This window comes from Enhydra lutris, unplaced genomic scaffold (assembly GCF_002288905.1).
Source record: "Enhydra lutris kenyoni isolate GAN:26980312 unplaced genomic scaffold, ASM228890v2 scaffoldscaffold9, whole genome shotgun sequence".
Classification (NCBI taxonomy): Eukaryota; Metazoa; Chordata; class Mammalia; order Carnivora; family Mustelidae; genus Enhydra; species Enhydra lutris.
Window position 1 is genome coordinate 75,179,021 of NW_019154093.1, and position 16,642 is coordinate 75,195,662.

General features: G+C 41.7%; 1 protein-coding gene across 1 annotated transcript; it reads left to right on the plus strand.

Moving 5' to 3' along the window:
• Positions 1-3,451: 3,451 nt before the first annotated feature.
• LOC111142947 (chitinase, acidic) lies at positions 3,452-14,518 on the plus strand. The gene is given in 12 exon segments (XM_022496303.1): positions 3,452-3,485; positions 4,905-4,934; positions 5,471-5,672; positions 7,398-7,478; positions 8,132-8,297; positions 11,790-11,914; positions 12,086-12,209; positions 12,498-12,683; positions 13,160-13,279; positions 13,367-13,433; positions 13,436-13,492; positions 14,265-14,518. Coding segments are annotated over 12 exon segments (1,446 nt in total).
• The last annotated feature ends 2,124 nt before the right edge of the window (positions 14,519-16,642 follow it).

Consider the following 16,642-nt stretch of genomic DNA (forward strand, 5'->3'; position numbering starts at 1 on the left):
TCACTTAAAGTTAAAATTAAGGAACATAATAAAACTGATAAAGATATTCTTATTATAATAAACAATTATAAAACCAATGAATATATTATTTAGGGATATAGGCATATGTGATAAAATTATAAATAAAGCAAAGAAATGATTACCACAAAATTCATATAGCTGCTTATTCCAGGGGAGTGGGAAACATCAAGCTGGGTAGAGACACACAGAATAATACTCAAAGATAGTATTATCATGTTTAAGCTGGGTGGTAGAACAGGGGTTTTCATTTTAAAATTTTTCTTTAAATGCATATCTAAACTCATGTGTGTGGTACATTGTACCATAAATTTGAGAATCTAAAAATAATGAGGACTTATTGAAAAAAATCTAACAATATCAAAGGATACACAATGCCACATTTTTAAATCTTTATTATTCTATAAAGCTTATGCTGATAATTCTTTTCAATACTTAGGTGCTCACATGGGAGGCAGGCTTGATAGGGACACACCCGGAGCCCTTAAGGAACCATTAAGAAAGGATAATTTACCCGCAGGTCATTCATATAGGGTAAGAGGCACCAAATTCAAGAGAAAATATCTTACTAAATCTAAACAGCAGCTAGACCTAATAGTGTCAAAGAGGATAACCCTGAGACTTTGCTATTTTTGCAAATCCTTGACTTAACCTTGATTCGACACAATTCTGGCTCTTTGTCCCAACCATATTCTCCTGAGTGCCTCAGGAAAATGCCTTTCCCAGTTCAACCTGGACCACCAACTAAACATAAGGAGGCAGTGGTGTGTAAAGATTAAGAGAATTCCATTCTGGAGGCAGCTATCCTGGCACTGAATCCTGGATCTGGTGCTTAAGATTTGTTTGATCAAGTTTCTCATCTGCAAAATTGGGGTAAGAGTAATAATGGTTTTCATAGGTTAAATGAAATAATTAATAGACCCTCAGATGAACATTCATTGTTTTTCAGTCACTCAGTATTTGCCCTCCACTCTCCTGGAATTTCATTTTGTGATCAGTCCTGATGGAAATTTGAATCCAAGTGTCCTGTTTTTGTCCCTAATCAAGTGTCTGATGAAAGCTCAGACTATTTCTCCTGGGGTTTTGATTCTTATGTTGAATGAAGCATGGTTAAAAAAATAAAATTAAGGTTTATTCTAAGACCTCATCTGACTGCACTACCTCCTAAAATGCTTGATTTCTGTCTTTTCACAGACAGTACTATCTTATCTTTGATTCTGTGAACGTCCTCATATTTTCCAAAATGCCAATCTGTGCTTGTTATAGTTGGTATTAGTCACTTGCAAAAATAAGTATATAAGGTATTTCAGAGGAAGAAGAGATCAGCGAGCTTCATAGAGAGGGTCTAAGCTGTGCTTTGAAGAACTGTAACATTGGCAGTGAGGAGAAAGCAAATAAGGACTGAGGAGAAGGAGAAGATGTTACAGGCAAAGGGTGGAAAGATAGTGTAAGCAAAGGCATGAAATACATGTTTGGGGACAACAAATGGACCATTTGGCCAAAGCAGAAATTTATTATAGGGTAATGGTAGTGGATAATGTTTAGAAAGGTAGATTGGAATTAATCAAGAAATGGGCAGAAGACATGAACAGACATTTCTGCAAAGAAGACATCCAGATGGCCAACAGACACATGAAAAAGTGCTCCATATCACTCGGCATCAGGGAAATACAAATCAAAACCACAATGAGATATCACCTCACACTAGTCAGAATGGCTAAAATTAACAAGTCAGGAAATGACAGATGCTGGCGAGGATGCGGAGAAAGGGGAACCCTCCTATACTGTTGGTGGGAATGCAAGCTGGTGCAACCACTCTGGAAAACAGCATGGAGGTTCCTCAAAATGTTGAAAATAGAACTACCCTATGACCCAGCAATTGCACTGCTAGGTATTTACCCTAAAGATACAAACGTAGCGATCCGAAGGGGCACGTGCTCCCGAATGTTTATAGCAGCAATGTCTACAATAGCCAAACTATGGAAAGAACCTAGATGTCCATCAACAGACGAATGGATAAAGAAGATGTGGTATATATACACAATGGAATACTATGCAGCCATCAAAAGAAATGAAATCTTGCCATTTGCGACGACGTGGATGGAACTAGAGGGTATCATGCTTAGCGAAATAAGTCAATCGGAGAAAGACAACTGTCATATGATCTCCCTGATATGAGGGAGAGGAGATGCAACATGGGGGGTTAAGGGGGTAGGAGAAGAGTAAATGAAACAAGATGGGATTGGGAGGGAGACAAACCATAAGTGACTCTTAATCTCACAAAACAAACTGAGGGTTGATGGGGGGGGGGGGGGGGGTGGGGTTATGGACATTGGGGAGGGTATGTGCTATGGTGAGTGCTGTGAAGTGTGTAAACCTGGCGATTCACAGACCTGTACCCCTGGGGATAAAAATATATGTTTATAAAAAATAAAATTAAAAAAAAAGAAAGGTAGATTGGAATTAATTTTAAATATAAAAATCTAGACATAGTCAAGCTGCAAATATTTCTATTAAAAGAGACTCCTTTCAATATTATCACCATCATCTCTACCCAGCAGCAACACAAAAGTATCAACTGAATGTAATTTGGAACTATGGGACACTAGAGAGTTTTTGCTGACCTTCAGAGGGGACATTTTTGAAACCATACATTCTTAGAAAAAATTATCATATAATCATGACTTAAGGTCATTCCAAAGAGCAGGTGTGGGTAAAATGTTCAGAAAGTAGCACGTAAAGACGGAAAGTTTGTACTGATTGTACAAATTATACAGGAAGAATTCCATAAAGAAAAAGGGTTTAAAAACAGCTAATAACTTCTAAGGGTTTTTATTATTTGCTTTCCAATAAAGATATGCTTTGATGTCGGGGACAAAATGTCCACAACATAAAAACCTAACCAGAATGTTTAAACAGATGCTTATCAACCCTGGGAACTGCCATAAAAGCTATTAAGCTGGTGATTTCCATTGTGATGGTCTCTACCACCTTGTTAGGGGTCATAGCATTGCTTTGTTCTTATTGAGCAGAGAAAGTGGTGGTGGTGGGAGACTATAGGTTGCAGGTCTAAGGTGAGGTGTTTGTAGGGGAGCGGATCTGTTGATTTATTGATTAGCTACATACACATCTGAATTCATTGTTCTCCACTTGGAAGCCCTTACAATAACCTGGGATTCAGATGGTATAAAAAGCAAATCCAAGGGCTCCTGGGTGGCTCAGTGGGTTAAGCCTCTGCCTTTGGCTCAGGTCATGATCTCAGGGTCCTAGGATGGAGCCCCGCATTGGGATCTCCGCTCAGCAGGGAGCCTGCTCCCCCCCCCCAACCCCCTGCCTGCCTCTCTGCCTACTTGTGATCTCTGTCTGTCAAATAAATAAATAAAATCTTTTTTTAAAAAAAAAAGCAAATCCAGGCTCTGCTAGACCAGTACCAATGACAGCCATGGAAGAGCTTACTCTCCTTGCAGGTGAGTCTGCAGTCAGAGACAGAGCCTTACTCTCACCTGACTCCTTTTTCTCTCTGGATCTGAGAGCCATGAAGCAGTCTTCACATTATACCTCCTGGCTCTTCCACTTTTTTTCCATCATATCAAATTTCCAAGAGAATCTTGACATATACAGATCAGTCTGTCTCTTATTCCTCTACTCTCAGCCTTACTCTAATAACATTTCTACCTTCATTGATTCCATGGGCATGGTGCTAAAAGAAAGGTCTTATTTTCTTCCAATGCTTGTCTTATTCTCTAATCCCTTAACAATTGTTTCTTGCTCTGCATTCATCTTCCTGCACCACCTTATTTTTTTTTAAATATTGTATTTATTTATTTGACAGAGAGACACAGTGAGAGAGGGAACACAAGCAGGGGGGAGTGAGAGAGGGAGAAGCAGGCTTCCCACCAAGCCGGGAGCCTGATGCGGGGCTCGATCCCAGAATCCTGGGATCATGACCTGAGCCGAAGGCAGACGCTTAACGACTGAGCCACCCAGGTGCCCCTGCACCACCTTATTTTAATCGGTATCATTTTTATTTACATGCTTGAATCCTTGGTCTAGCTTTTCCAGGGATGAAAATCAGTAGGAACTGAGAGGGAATGATGTGAGTTATCTTGGTTCTACCGTTTTCAGCATTACTCCTTTTTTATCTCCTTCTATCCTACAGAGTTGCTGATGTATCATAAAAATCTCAGCTAGAAATTCAATAATTTAAAGGGGTTAAGTCAGTAAATTATTTATAACCAAGCTATATCCTCAGTTTATTAGTTGTTCTAGAGCTATTATTTACAAAGTTTTTATAGTTTCAGAACATTTTCTAAATGAAACCTCTAGCTCAATTTATAAAACACTCAAGTCAGATGTGCTCTGGTAGAACAAGGGAGAGGCATCTGAAGTCTTGCCTCACAGTTCCTGGTACTTCTCTTCTACTGTAAGAGCTCCAAAACAGTGCCTCCAAGAAAATTCTCAGGCTCCAGGAGATATTGAATTCACTGTTTTTGGAGGATGTCTTGTCTGTGGAAGGCTCTACTCATCCCAGTTCAGGGAGGTGAAGCACTGATGGATGTGTACTCATTAAGTAGAGTACATTCTGGGTAATTTCAGTAGAAATTCAGTAGATCTTCCAAAATAGTAGCCTGTGAACTCTGCATTCAGTAACACTTATTACTGACATGAAAGGTGGAAGAAGAGAGTGCCATGGCCATTTTTTACTAAGAGGAGGAAAGTTTGGATCTCTTGGTGCCTTCACTAGCAAGCCACTCTTGGGCATAATCCCTACATGCCACTGGGCTGGAACAACATATGACAAATAGGATGGCGCTCAAGGCCTCAGAATCAAATTGCACAGGGTATAGACAATTGATTCAGGATACATGTGTTTTCTTTCCCTCTAGGTCTGGCCCTTCTGCTGAATGCTCATCTAGGTAAGTCATGAACTCTGTCTTTTATCTTTGATACAATCTTTTCCTACCATAAACCACTAATCTCTATAAATTATTCATCATGCAATTGTCTGATTAGTGTATTTTTTAAAAATATATCAAGAGATAAGCCATCTGAGGGAAAGAGAGCTACTGTCTACTTCATAGACAGGTTTGATATTGAGAGAACCTATTATTTTGGTTTGGCTGTTACTACTAACCTCTTTAGCATGACCACTGGGATTTATAAATTGGTATTCACTGGGCTTCACAGGACTACTGGACATCTTTTCTTAAGTGGTTCTTAGGCTTAACATCACAAATGAGTCTGCTGGAGCCAAAAATAACTAACTCCAAGTCAGTGACTAGTTCCCAAGTTAGATCTTTGAACTCATCTGCAAGAATATTTATATTAAACACCCCCACACAGAGATCAGGCATTGAGGCAAAGGGAGGGAAACAGAGGCAGAGCCAAAACCCACAGCACATTTCAGTGGCACCTTAATCAGGTCATTATTCTTACTTCTTACTGCTCTCAGGTTCCGCTTACCAGCTGACATGCTACTTCACTAACTGGGCCCAGTATTGGCCAGGCCTGGGGCACTTCAAGCCTGATGACATTGACTCCTGCCTATGTACTCACCTGATCTATGACTTTGCTGGGATGAGGAACAATGAGATCGCCACCATTGAATGGGATGATGTGGCTTTCTACCAAGCTTTCAATGGCCTGAAAAACAAGTAAGAGATGGAGGAGATATCTCATTTGGTATCTCCTAGGGTGGTGCTCTCCAAACGTTAATGTGCAAACAGATCACCTGGGATCTTCTTAAAATGAGTTCAGGTTCAGTGAGTCTGAGGTGAGGACGAAGATTCTACATTTCCAACAAGCTCCCCACTGATGTTGATGCTTCTGGTCCAGGAAGCTATACTTTAAGTAGCAAAGATATGGACTACATAGCACATTGTCTGCTCTAGCAAGCATTCAAAATATATCAGTTCTATTTCTCCTTTTCCCTGTCAATTTCTTTTTTTTATGACCCAAGAAACTGCAAGCCATCTTAGCTGCTCACATCAGAGAGCAGGAGGTGGAAGATAATGAAGATTAGACAGCACTGAGCCCCCCAAATCAGAAATGTCTGCTGTATTTTAAGAGTTCTAGTTGTGTAACAATGAAGCATAACAAAGAAACAACAACCTTGGTGTCTTTTAATTTCTGATTTACTCAGTCAAGCTATTTCTAGGAGAAATAAGGCTACAGACCATTGCTACCATCAGTAGGGATACTATCGTGAATGTAGCTATTAGAATTTAAGTTATGATAAATACAGGAAGTAAATGCCTGCAGAGTGGTATTTCTTGAAGTGTGATCCATTGACTATACATCAAAACCACATGGAGGCACCTGATAAAAATGTCAATCCTTCCCACAGCCCAGCCAAATCAGAATTTCTGAGAAAGGGGCTATAAACCCAGAATTTTAATGTTTTCCCACTCTGTTGCACTCCAATCTTGAGAAACACTATTTAAGAAAAATGTGCATAATTTTAAGCAATTGATTTCTATTCATTATCTTGGAGCCTGAGAAAGTAATTATGCTCAAGCAACATTTATCATTTCATCTGATTATAGCAGAATATGATTTAATTATGTTTTTAAGTTTTATATATCTTATTGCCAACATATAGCTATTTTTACAAAATCTGGTCCCATAATTTGGATTTCCTCAAAGAACTTTGAGTGCCTTTATGATAACAACACAATTTTTTGTTGTTGTTGAAGTATAATTAACATAAAACATTATATTAGTTTCAGGTGTACAATATAATGATTCAACAATTCTATACATTACTCAGTGTTCATCATGATAAGTGTACTGTTAATCTCCTTCATCTCAATAAATCACCTCATCCCCCCACCTACCTCCTCTCTGACAACTACCAGTTTGTTCTCTATATTTAAGAGTCTTGTTTTTTGTTTGTCTTTTTTCTTTGTTTGTTTATTAAATTCCACATCTGATTGAAGTCATATGGCATTTGTCTTTCTCGGACTGACTTATTTTACTTAGTATTATACTAAGTATTGGCTAACAACACAATTTTTATAAAGAAAGTCTTCAGGGGTGCCTGGGTGGCTCAGTCGTTAGGTGTCTGCCTTCGACTCGGTCATGATCCCAGTGTCCTGGGATCAAGCCCTGCACTCTGCTCCCTGCTTGGCTGGAAGCTTGCTTCTCCATCTCCCACTCCCCCTGCTTGTGTTCCTTCTCTCACTGTGTCTCTCTCCGTCAAATAAATAAAATCTTTTAAAAAAAAGAAAGTTTTCAGTAGTGAAGGAAAATTATCCTACAGAATGTCTTATCAAGGCAACATCAAAGTATATGACCAGGCTCAATGCCAAAGCAATGTTATTTTAAATAAAAGGACTCATGGATTTTGAAGTTTCTCTTTTCTGTTCTTTGCTTTATAGGAACAGCCAGCTTAAAATTCTCCTGGCCATTGGAGGCTGGAACTTTGGAACTGCCCCATAAGTCCTCTGTGGGAGAGCCTGGTGTTCTTTTGCAACTGAAAACAAGTTATGTTCCTTTACACTTCACAATCTAAGACAGGTTGTGAAGGATACACATTAAACAAATAGGGTACTGGAATAAACTACTTGACCAAGACCTCAATATTAAAGCAGAACACAATTTATTTTACATGTTTGCATTTAGATGGATATTCTGGGATTCCATTCACAGAGGTTTAGTTACTGAGATTGCAAAACAACCTCTTCTTAAAGTATTTCACAAGCACAGTCCCTGTGGAGAGTGCTACATAGCACTTCTATATATCTTCTGGGGGAAGAGAAGAGAAAGTCATGCAAATAAACAAGAAGACTTCTTTAAGGGCATATGAACTTTGGGGGCTATTTGGAGAGAGAACTGTGAGGTGGGGTAGTGTTCAAAGCAACAAGTGCAACCTAGCGGGGGAAAAATCAGAGCTGGGTTAATAACAGAATAAAGGGAACACTGAAATCCCATGGCTGGCTGAGTACTTACTGATTACAAAGTAAGGACTAGAGAAAACCGGAACCATACTTATTTCTGGGTTGTGGGTCCCCATGAAGAGCTCTGAGGCAGAAATATAAAAGTTTCATTTTACCACAGGGTGTTGGGACCACCAAGGTGTTCCCTCACATTGCCTTCTTTGGGTCTCCCTCAGCTTCACTGCCATGGTTTCCACTTCTGAGAACCACCAGACTTTCATTGCCTCGGTCATCAAATTTCTGCACCAGTATGAGTTTGATGGACTGGACTTTGAGTGGGAGTATACTGGCTCTTGTGGGAGCCCTCCTCAGGACAAGCATCTCTTCACTGTCCTACTGCAGGTGAGGGAGGATGTGGCAATCTCTAACCCAAGAAAATCCAAAGCCTATTCTTTCCAAGGAGAATCTGGTGTTTCCCAAGTGCAACTAAAATGGAATTTAAAATTATGGAATCTTCCCACCACAAAGATTCATGCCTTCATTCAACAGCATTTCATAACAGAACAACAAGAACACATGTGCTCTATGTGCCAGGCACTATTCTACCTTATTCTACTATTGTATTTTAAAACTGTAACTCATTTCACTTGTACACCTATTCTATGATCTAGGTACTATACAAATCATAATCTTTAGTTTACAGAAGAAAGTAAGGTTTAAGTAACTTGCTTAATGTTACACAACTAGTAGATGTCAGAACTACCCATGCAGTCTGGCTAAAGAGCCCACTGCTTCTAACCATTACACTAGGCCTATTATTACTGAACACTTACTCTGTCCCAGTCACTGGATTAGGTGTCAGGTTGAAGATAAGAATAAGATAATCCTTGGCTCTAGGGAATACAACATGAGGTGACAGGTTGAAAAATAACCAACATTTAAAATATGCTTTGAGCATGCTATAGTGGGTACAGAGGGTACCTAATTCTACTCTGGGGAAGGATCTAGAAGAGTTTTCTAGAGAAAGTGACACTTGAGCTCAGTCTTGAAAGCAATTGGTGTTAGCAATGAAGATAGGAACCACACGAATGAAGCCATGTGGATGACTGTGAGTTTGCATACATGACAAAAATCAGATCATGTGGGACTTGTAGATGATGTTAAGGAATTTGGATTTTTCCTCTCAGGGTTATGGGTAGCTTTGAAAGTAATGGAGAGATATGACAAAATTGCGCTTTAGAAAGGTAACTCTGGCTTAACCGTAAAGGATGAATTACAAGGAAGGCAGGGATAAAGGGCTGATGGCCCAAACAAACATCCTAACAGTGAGGACAGAAAGGGCAAGTAAGCAAGGGACATTAGGGGGATACAATCAATAGGATTTGGACACCAAATGGAAGTGGAAACTACAGGACTTCCAGTTTTCTGACTTTGAGGACTGGTTTGGTAGTGGTCCTATAACTAAAGTATATATACAAGAAGAAAAGTAGATTTGATAAAAGACCTCAACGTGAGACAGGAATCCATCAGAATTCTAGAGGAGAACATAGGCAGTAACTTCTTCGATATCACACAGCAACTTCTTTCAAGATATGTCTCCAAAGGCAAAGGAAACAAAAGCAAAAATAAAATTTTGGGACTTCATCAAAATCAAAAGCTTCTGCACAGCAAAGGAAACAGTCAAGAAAACAAAGAGGCAACCCATGGAATGGAAGAAGATATTCGCAAATGACAGTACAGACAAAAGGTTGATATCCAGGATCTATAAAGAACTCCTCAAACTCAACACACACAAAACAGATAATCATATCAAAAAATGGGCAGAAGATATGAACAGACACTTCTCCAATGAAGACATACAAATGGCTATCAGACACATGAAAAAATGTTCATCATCACTAGCCATCAGGGAGATTCAAATTAAAACCACATTGAGATATCACCTTACACCAGTTAGAATGGCCAAAATTACAAGACAGGAAACAACATGTGTTGGAGGGGATGCGGAGAAAGGGGAACCCTCTTACACTGTTGGTGGGAATGCAAGTTGGTGCGGCCACTTTGGAAAACAGTGTGGAGATTCCTCAAGAAATTAAAAATAGAACTTCCCTATGACCCTGCCATTGCACTACTGGGTTTTTACCCCAAAGATACAGATGTAGTGAAAAGAAGGGCCATCTGTACCCCAATGTTTATAGCAGCAATGGCCACGGTCGCCAAACTGGAAAGAACCAAGATGCCCTTCAACGGACGAATGGATAAGGAAGATGTGGTCCATATACACTATGGAGTATTATGCCTCCATCAGAAAGGATGAACACCCAACTTTTGTATCAACATGGACGGGACTGGAAGAGATTATGCTGAGTGAAATAAGTCAAGCAGAGAGAGTCAATTATCATATGGTTTCACTTATTTGTAGAGCATAACAAATAACATGGAGGACAAGGGGAGTTAGAGAGGAGAAGGCAGTTGGGGGAAATTGGAAGGGGAGGTGAACAATGAGAGACTATGGACTCTGAAAAACAATCTGAGGGGTTTGAAGCGGTGGGGGGTGGGAAGTTGGGGGAACAAGGTGGTGGGTATTAGAGAGGGCACGGATTGCATGGAGCATTGGGTGTGGTGCAAAAACAAGGAATACTGTTATGCTGAAAATTTTTAAAAAGTAGATTTGAAATAAGAAGGGCTCATTAATGTGCCTTTGAACATCAAGAGTGAGAGGAATCTGTAGGACCTCCTATAGGAATGGCCAGTAGTCCCTGAATGAGTACCAATCTAGAGTTCAAGACATATTGAAGTCATCAGCAAAGGTTGATAATTAAGAGATTACCAAGGAAAAGTGAATAAAGAAAAGCCAAGAATAGTTTTTAGATTTACCCTCTCCCAAGACAGAGACTCTTTCTCCACCATCCCATATACCAGATCATCAGCCAGCCTCCGAATGGTTTCAATATTAAGTAACTAATCAGTTGAAAGTCAATCTACTTATTGAACAGCTCTAGAGATCAGAAAGAACATCTTGTATTGCATGGAGCACTGGGTGTGGTGCATAAACAATGAATTCTGGAACACTGAAAAGAAATTAAAAATAAATAAATAAAAATTAAAAAAAAAAAAGAAAGAACATCTCTGTCCTTAGCCAAAACATACCTCCAGTCATAATTTATAACTTCCGGTCATGGGGGCTAGCTCTGCTCACCAAAGTAACAAAGGACAAAACACCTTTTGTAATCTATCATTCAATATTTGCAGACTGTTATAACATCCTGTCTATAATTCCTCTTCTTCCAGTTTAAACACCCTAGTTCCTTTGGCCAGTGTCACGTGACAATTTTCAGACCCTTCACTGGAACACACCCCGGCACACCCTGAACCCTGAACCCAGTCCTCCAAATGGGATTATAGTCACCCAGAATAAAGCTGCCAGTGCTGAATGGGAACCCATCCGCCGGCTGTAACCACTTCCTTTATTGGCCAATTCAGCATTTCATTTGATGAGATGTCAGTCCTGTAAAGTAATTCACTTACTGGATGAAGGGAAGCAACATGTATATTGTCAAAACCTGGGTATAGATTACTACAGCAACTCTAAGTTCAGAGTATAGGGATATAATTGGAGCTCTGACGGGTCATCTGGGACCTGCATTCTGGGCATGACCTGGCTACTAACTTGCTGTGGGACTTTGGTGAAATTGTCTAGCTTCTGTTCATACTAGATAGCTATAACATTGACTGATACCATCAGTCCTATCTACTTTATAGTGATATTGAGAGACTGAAGTAAGATGAAATATATGAAAGCATTTTGAAAAAGAAAAGGATGATACAAACCTACTTATTTAAGGAGCTGAAATCAGAGGCACAGATGGCCTACAGTACTTGATTATTCTATAGGAAATGCGTGAAGCTTTTGAGCAGGAGGCCAAGCAGATCAACAAGCCCAGGCTGATGATCACTGCTGCGGTAGCGGCTGGCATCTCCAACATCCAGTCCAGCTATGAGATCCCTCAGCTGGCCCAGTGAGTGATTCACCCTATCCTCAAACTCCTGTAGTTATCACTTTTGCAAGGTAGACTTGTCCTCAGTCTGTCTTGCTATTCAGGGACCACCTTTAGGAGGCTTTGGAAGTGGTACCTTTCACCTACATAGGTGTGGGAAATGACTATCACAAATCTTTTTAACCAGCTCAGGTACCTGGACTACATCCATGTCATGACCTATGACACTCACGGCTCCTGGGAAGGCTACACTGGAGAGAACAGCCCCCTATACAAATACCCAACTGACATGGGCAGCAATGCCGACCTCAATGTGGTGGTTCCTTGGACACATGCAGATGCAGAGCAGAGATAAGGCTATACATCACATGGAAATTCACGGACAAAACAAATGAAAATTCTGCAAATGTCTCATTTGGATAACTATCCTTTCTAGCGGCTGGGCCTATCTCATTAACTATAATTTCGCCAAAATGCTTTGAAAAACTACTATCTATCTGTCATTAACATCATACAATTGTGTCTGTTAGAACAGTGGACTAACACAACTAAGCACGGGGTCATCAGCGAGGTGGAGCCCCTAGCTAACGGGCAGCCATTGCAGGATTACGTCATGAACTACTGGCAGGACAATGGGGCCCCAGCTGAGAAGCTCATCGTTGGCTTCCCCACCTATGGCCGCACCTTCATCCTGAGTGACTCCTCCAACACTGGCATCGGTGTCCCCACCTCTGGCGCTGGTCCTGCGGGGCCCTACACCAGGCAGGCTGGGTTCTGGGCCTACTATGAGGTAGGGAGAGGAGGCTGGACAAATCTGTGAATTCCATGTCTTGTGCTGAACAGAATGAATGCTCATCCTGTCCACTAATTATCTATTTAAAATACAGCTATCGTTCTAAAATGTTTCAAGAGTTTAAGTAACCTATTCATTTACCTAATCCAGTAGGAAGGCCACCTATAATGTGTCATATCCCTTCAAGCAACAGACTACATATTTAAGGTCATTTATATGAGCGTGTAAGGAAATAAAAGAACGATATCTTTCAAATTAATGTAGTCTCCCAAAATCAAGCATTAAGGATAAGATTAACAGGACTATTTCAAAAGCAACTTCGTACTGTTTACTTCAAATAACAACCCATAATTAGAAAACAGGAAAATCCCAATTGGAGACATAAAAGAAAAAAAAAATAAAATAGGCAAGTGTTTGTTTCTCCTTTCATGGGAATCTTGTTTAAAAGATTTGAATCTCTTGACTTTTTAAAGACCTGTAGCTTCCTGAAAAATGAAACTACTGAGGTATGGGATGCTCCTCAGGCTGTGCCCTATGCCTATCAGGGCAATGAGTGGGTTGGCTATGATGACGTCAAGAGCTTCAGTATCAAGGTAAGGTCAGCCCCTCTGACCTGCTGCAGGCCCAGCCGTGAGTCTGGGGAAGTAAAATGACCTCTGGTGTCCTCTATCCTTGAACAGGCTCAGTCGCTTAAGGAGAACAATTTTGGAGGTGCCATGGTCTGGGCCATTGACCTGGATGACTTCACTAGGGCAAGCTCCCCCTGGTCAACACCCTGAAGAAAACACTTGGGCTGCAGAGTGCAGGTAAGTGAAAGAGAAGGATGCCAGGGGTATACAATTGTTGCTTCTCCAGCTTAAAAGGCAAATCTAACATCTGTCCACCCCCACTGGCCTGGGAGTCACTTCCCATTTCACCTCCCTGCTCTTGCCCAGCTGAGACACACGGGCTCCATTCTTCCTCTACCCTTGAACTTCCAGGTCAGGCATGTTATGAGCTTATGAGAAACCAGGCCTATCTGGGTGAGTTTTCCATGTCAGCTAAGTCTCAAAGTCTGTGGAAAAGCCCCAAGAAATTCAGTTGACCTTCAATATATAAGCATTTACTTTTCTATGAACTCCTCCCTCATTAAAAGTCTTTTTCGGCCCACCTGGAGACTGAACAAGAAACCCTCAGGACTGCTCACATGTTTCTAATCTGTAGTTCAGGGGAAATACCACATCCCTAAATTTTTTCCAGATTTTTCTCTGGAATAATCTCTAAGCTTATTGGCTTGCCACTTATACCCAGATCCTAGGCAAGTATTTTGCACATAGTAGTGCTCAGTAATTTTTTTTTAATGATGTTAACATCTTAAGGGAAGAGAGAACTTTTCAGATTTAAAACTAGAATGGCTTGAAATTGTAGCTTTTCCTGAGTATGGAGTAATCTTGTATCTCCTCACTTGTAGGGACCCAGTGCTAACAGCACCCCACCTCCAGACGTTCTCCTCAGGGCCACTAGTCTCCTCGCCTCCAGGCGACGGTGGGAACCTCTTCCAGGTCCACAAGTCTGTTCTACTGTTCTGTGCTGGTTTAGGTTGCACTGCCCCTGCTCAGCCCATGGAGCCCATAACTCCTCCCAGGAGTGAAAGTGGGAGCAGGAGCAGCAGCTCTGGGGGCAGTTCTGGGGGCAGTGGATTCTGTGCCAGAAAGGCCAATGGCCTCTACCCTGTGGCGAATAACAAAAATGCCTTCCAGCACTGCCTGAATGGAGTCACGTACCAGCAGAACTTTGAGGCTGGGCTCATCTTTGACACCAGCTGTGATTGCTGCAACTGGGGGCGAATCTGACCTGTCTGCATTCCCAAGTCTCCTCATTTAGTACATCTTGCTCCTACCTACAGTTCTACAATAAAAGCCGTCAGTCTAAACATGAGTCTTTTTGGTTGTAAGTGATTGCTGGGGGGTGGAGGAGGGGAGCTTTCTAGATGTGAACATACAAGTTGCTCAGGGGCAGAGGGTGGCCAAAGGGGGAGTGTGTGAGGAAGTGGGGGAGCCAGCAAGCCTGCCATCTTCTGTTTGCCTAGGTTGCATCCATTTGCCTTCTGCATGAGGGTTAGAGGCTGTCAGGAGGAGATGCTTGAATGTTTGGTGCTGGGATGGGATGAAGACATGAAGAAGATAGGTCTGTAGCCTGGTGACTGTCCTCAGGAAAGAGCCAGAGTGATTCCGTGGTACACGGAATGGGTACAGGCCTGTGTGGCTTCCTCAAAAAGAAGCAGCCCAGGGCATTCTGTCCCTATCTGCTGAGATCCCAAAGCTGGTCCGGCGCCTCCTAGAGCAGGTGCTGTGAAGATCTGTGCCGTGGACCCCTTTGGGGATGTCCGCCCAGCCTGTGGACCAGCAGTGTTCCTCTATCAGGAGATTGTCCTCTTCTTTGAAGCCATGGCTGTGTTCCCTGGCTGCCGTGCCTTACTGCATCTTCTCCTCCCCTGGCTTGGCTGATTGACTAGGATGAACGTCAGACTCAAGAGCGCTAATCAGATCATCAAGCCGTGAAATCTGCAACAGACAACACGGAGTGGCTGTCATACCCCACAGTGGCTTGCCCTGGGATATTTAAACTCAAGAGCTGTAGTGAGACTGTGGAGAAGGGCAGTTGCTCTGGATCCAGAGCAAGAAGAGCAAAGGGGAGCTACAGAGAAAAGCCACCACAAGAGACGGAGGACACTTACTGACAGCTGTCCACCATTAGATTCCAGCTCCTTCCTGAGACCCAGATGCATTTCTGCATTTGGGCTCTGTGAAACACACCTATACCTATACAATACATTCCTCTTTGCTGCTTCAGCTGGCTTAAGTTTGCTTTTATTGCAACTAGCAGAATCCTAACTAATATAATGGCTCCTAAAAACTGGCAGGCTTAGCGTATGTCAAACTCTGTTCTAGGTGTTTTACATGTATTTTATTATTTAATTCTCCTGGCAACCTTGTAAGGAAGATAACATTGATTCCAGGAAACTGAGGCACAGAGGAATTAGGTCACCTGCCCAAGATCACCCAGCTAATAAGTGGCAGAGCCAGATCCCAAGCCAGGCAGGCTGGCTTCAGAGCTCACAGTCCTAACTACGATGCTTCGTCACCTCCCTTGATACAGACGTCCATGTTTACACAGCAGATGGCCACTTTGGGGATAATGATAAGACACAGGCCGCTTTCTGGGTAATGGTAACATATTCATGAATTCACCGCACTTAGTGGATTATTATGTGCCAGATAATATTCTTGGTACTAAAGGCATAGTGGTAGATAAGATAAAGACTCCACCCTTCTGGTAGTTATATTTTGATGGTGAGAGTGTTAGGCAAACAAAGAAATGAAAAAAAGTGTAACAGTGATAGCAAGTGACAAGGAGATGAATGTACTTTAGTTTGGGCAGCCAGGAAGGCCTCTGTGCAGTCGGGCAAGTGTCCGACTCTTGGTTCTGGCTCAGGTCATGAGATCAAGCCCTGTTTCAGGCTTGGAGTCTGCTTGAGATCCTCTCAACCTCTCCCCCTGCCCCTCCTCGCCGCCCCCCCTGCAAATAAATAATTTTTTTAAAAAAAAGGAAATCCTCTGTGGGGAGGTCCCAAATGAGATGAGCCTTGACATTCGAGAAGAACCAGTCATTTTGAGATTTGGGAAGAGGGCATTTTGGGCACAGGTGCAGCAACAACAGAGTCCTTGAGCTGGAAATGAATATGGCAGATTAGAACAAAAAAGAGCAGGGCTGCACTGAGGTAGTGGACACAGGAAAGAAATAGGAGGGGTCAGATGACACAAGGTCTTGAAACATGGTTACAAGTTTGTATTTTATTGCAATTGAGCTGTGGAGCCATTAGAAGTTTATAGCAGGGATGGAGAGGTGGTGACATCTAAATTCACCATGGAGAAGACAGGGCTGGAATAGGGTTACAGAACATGGGAAAATTGCAC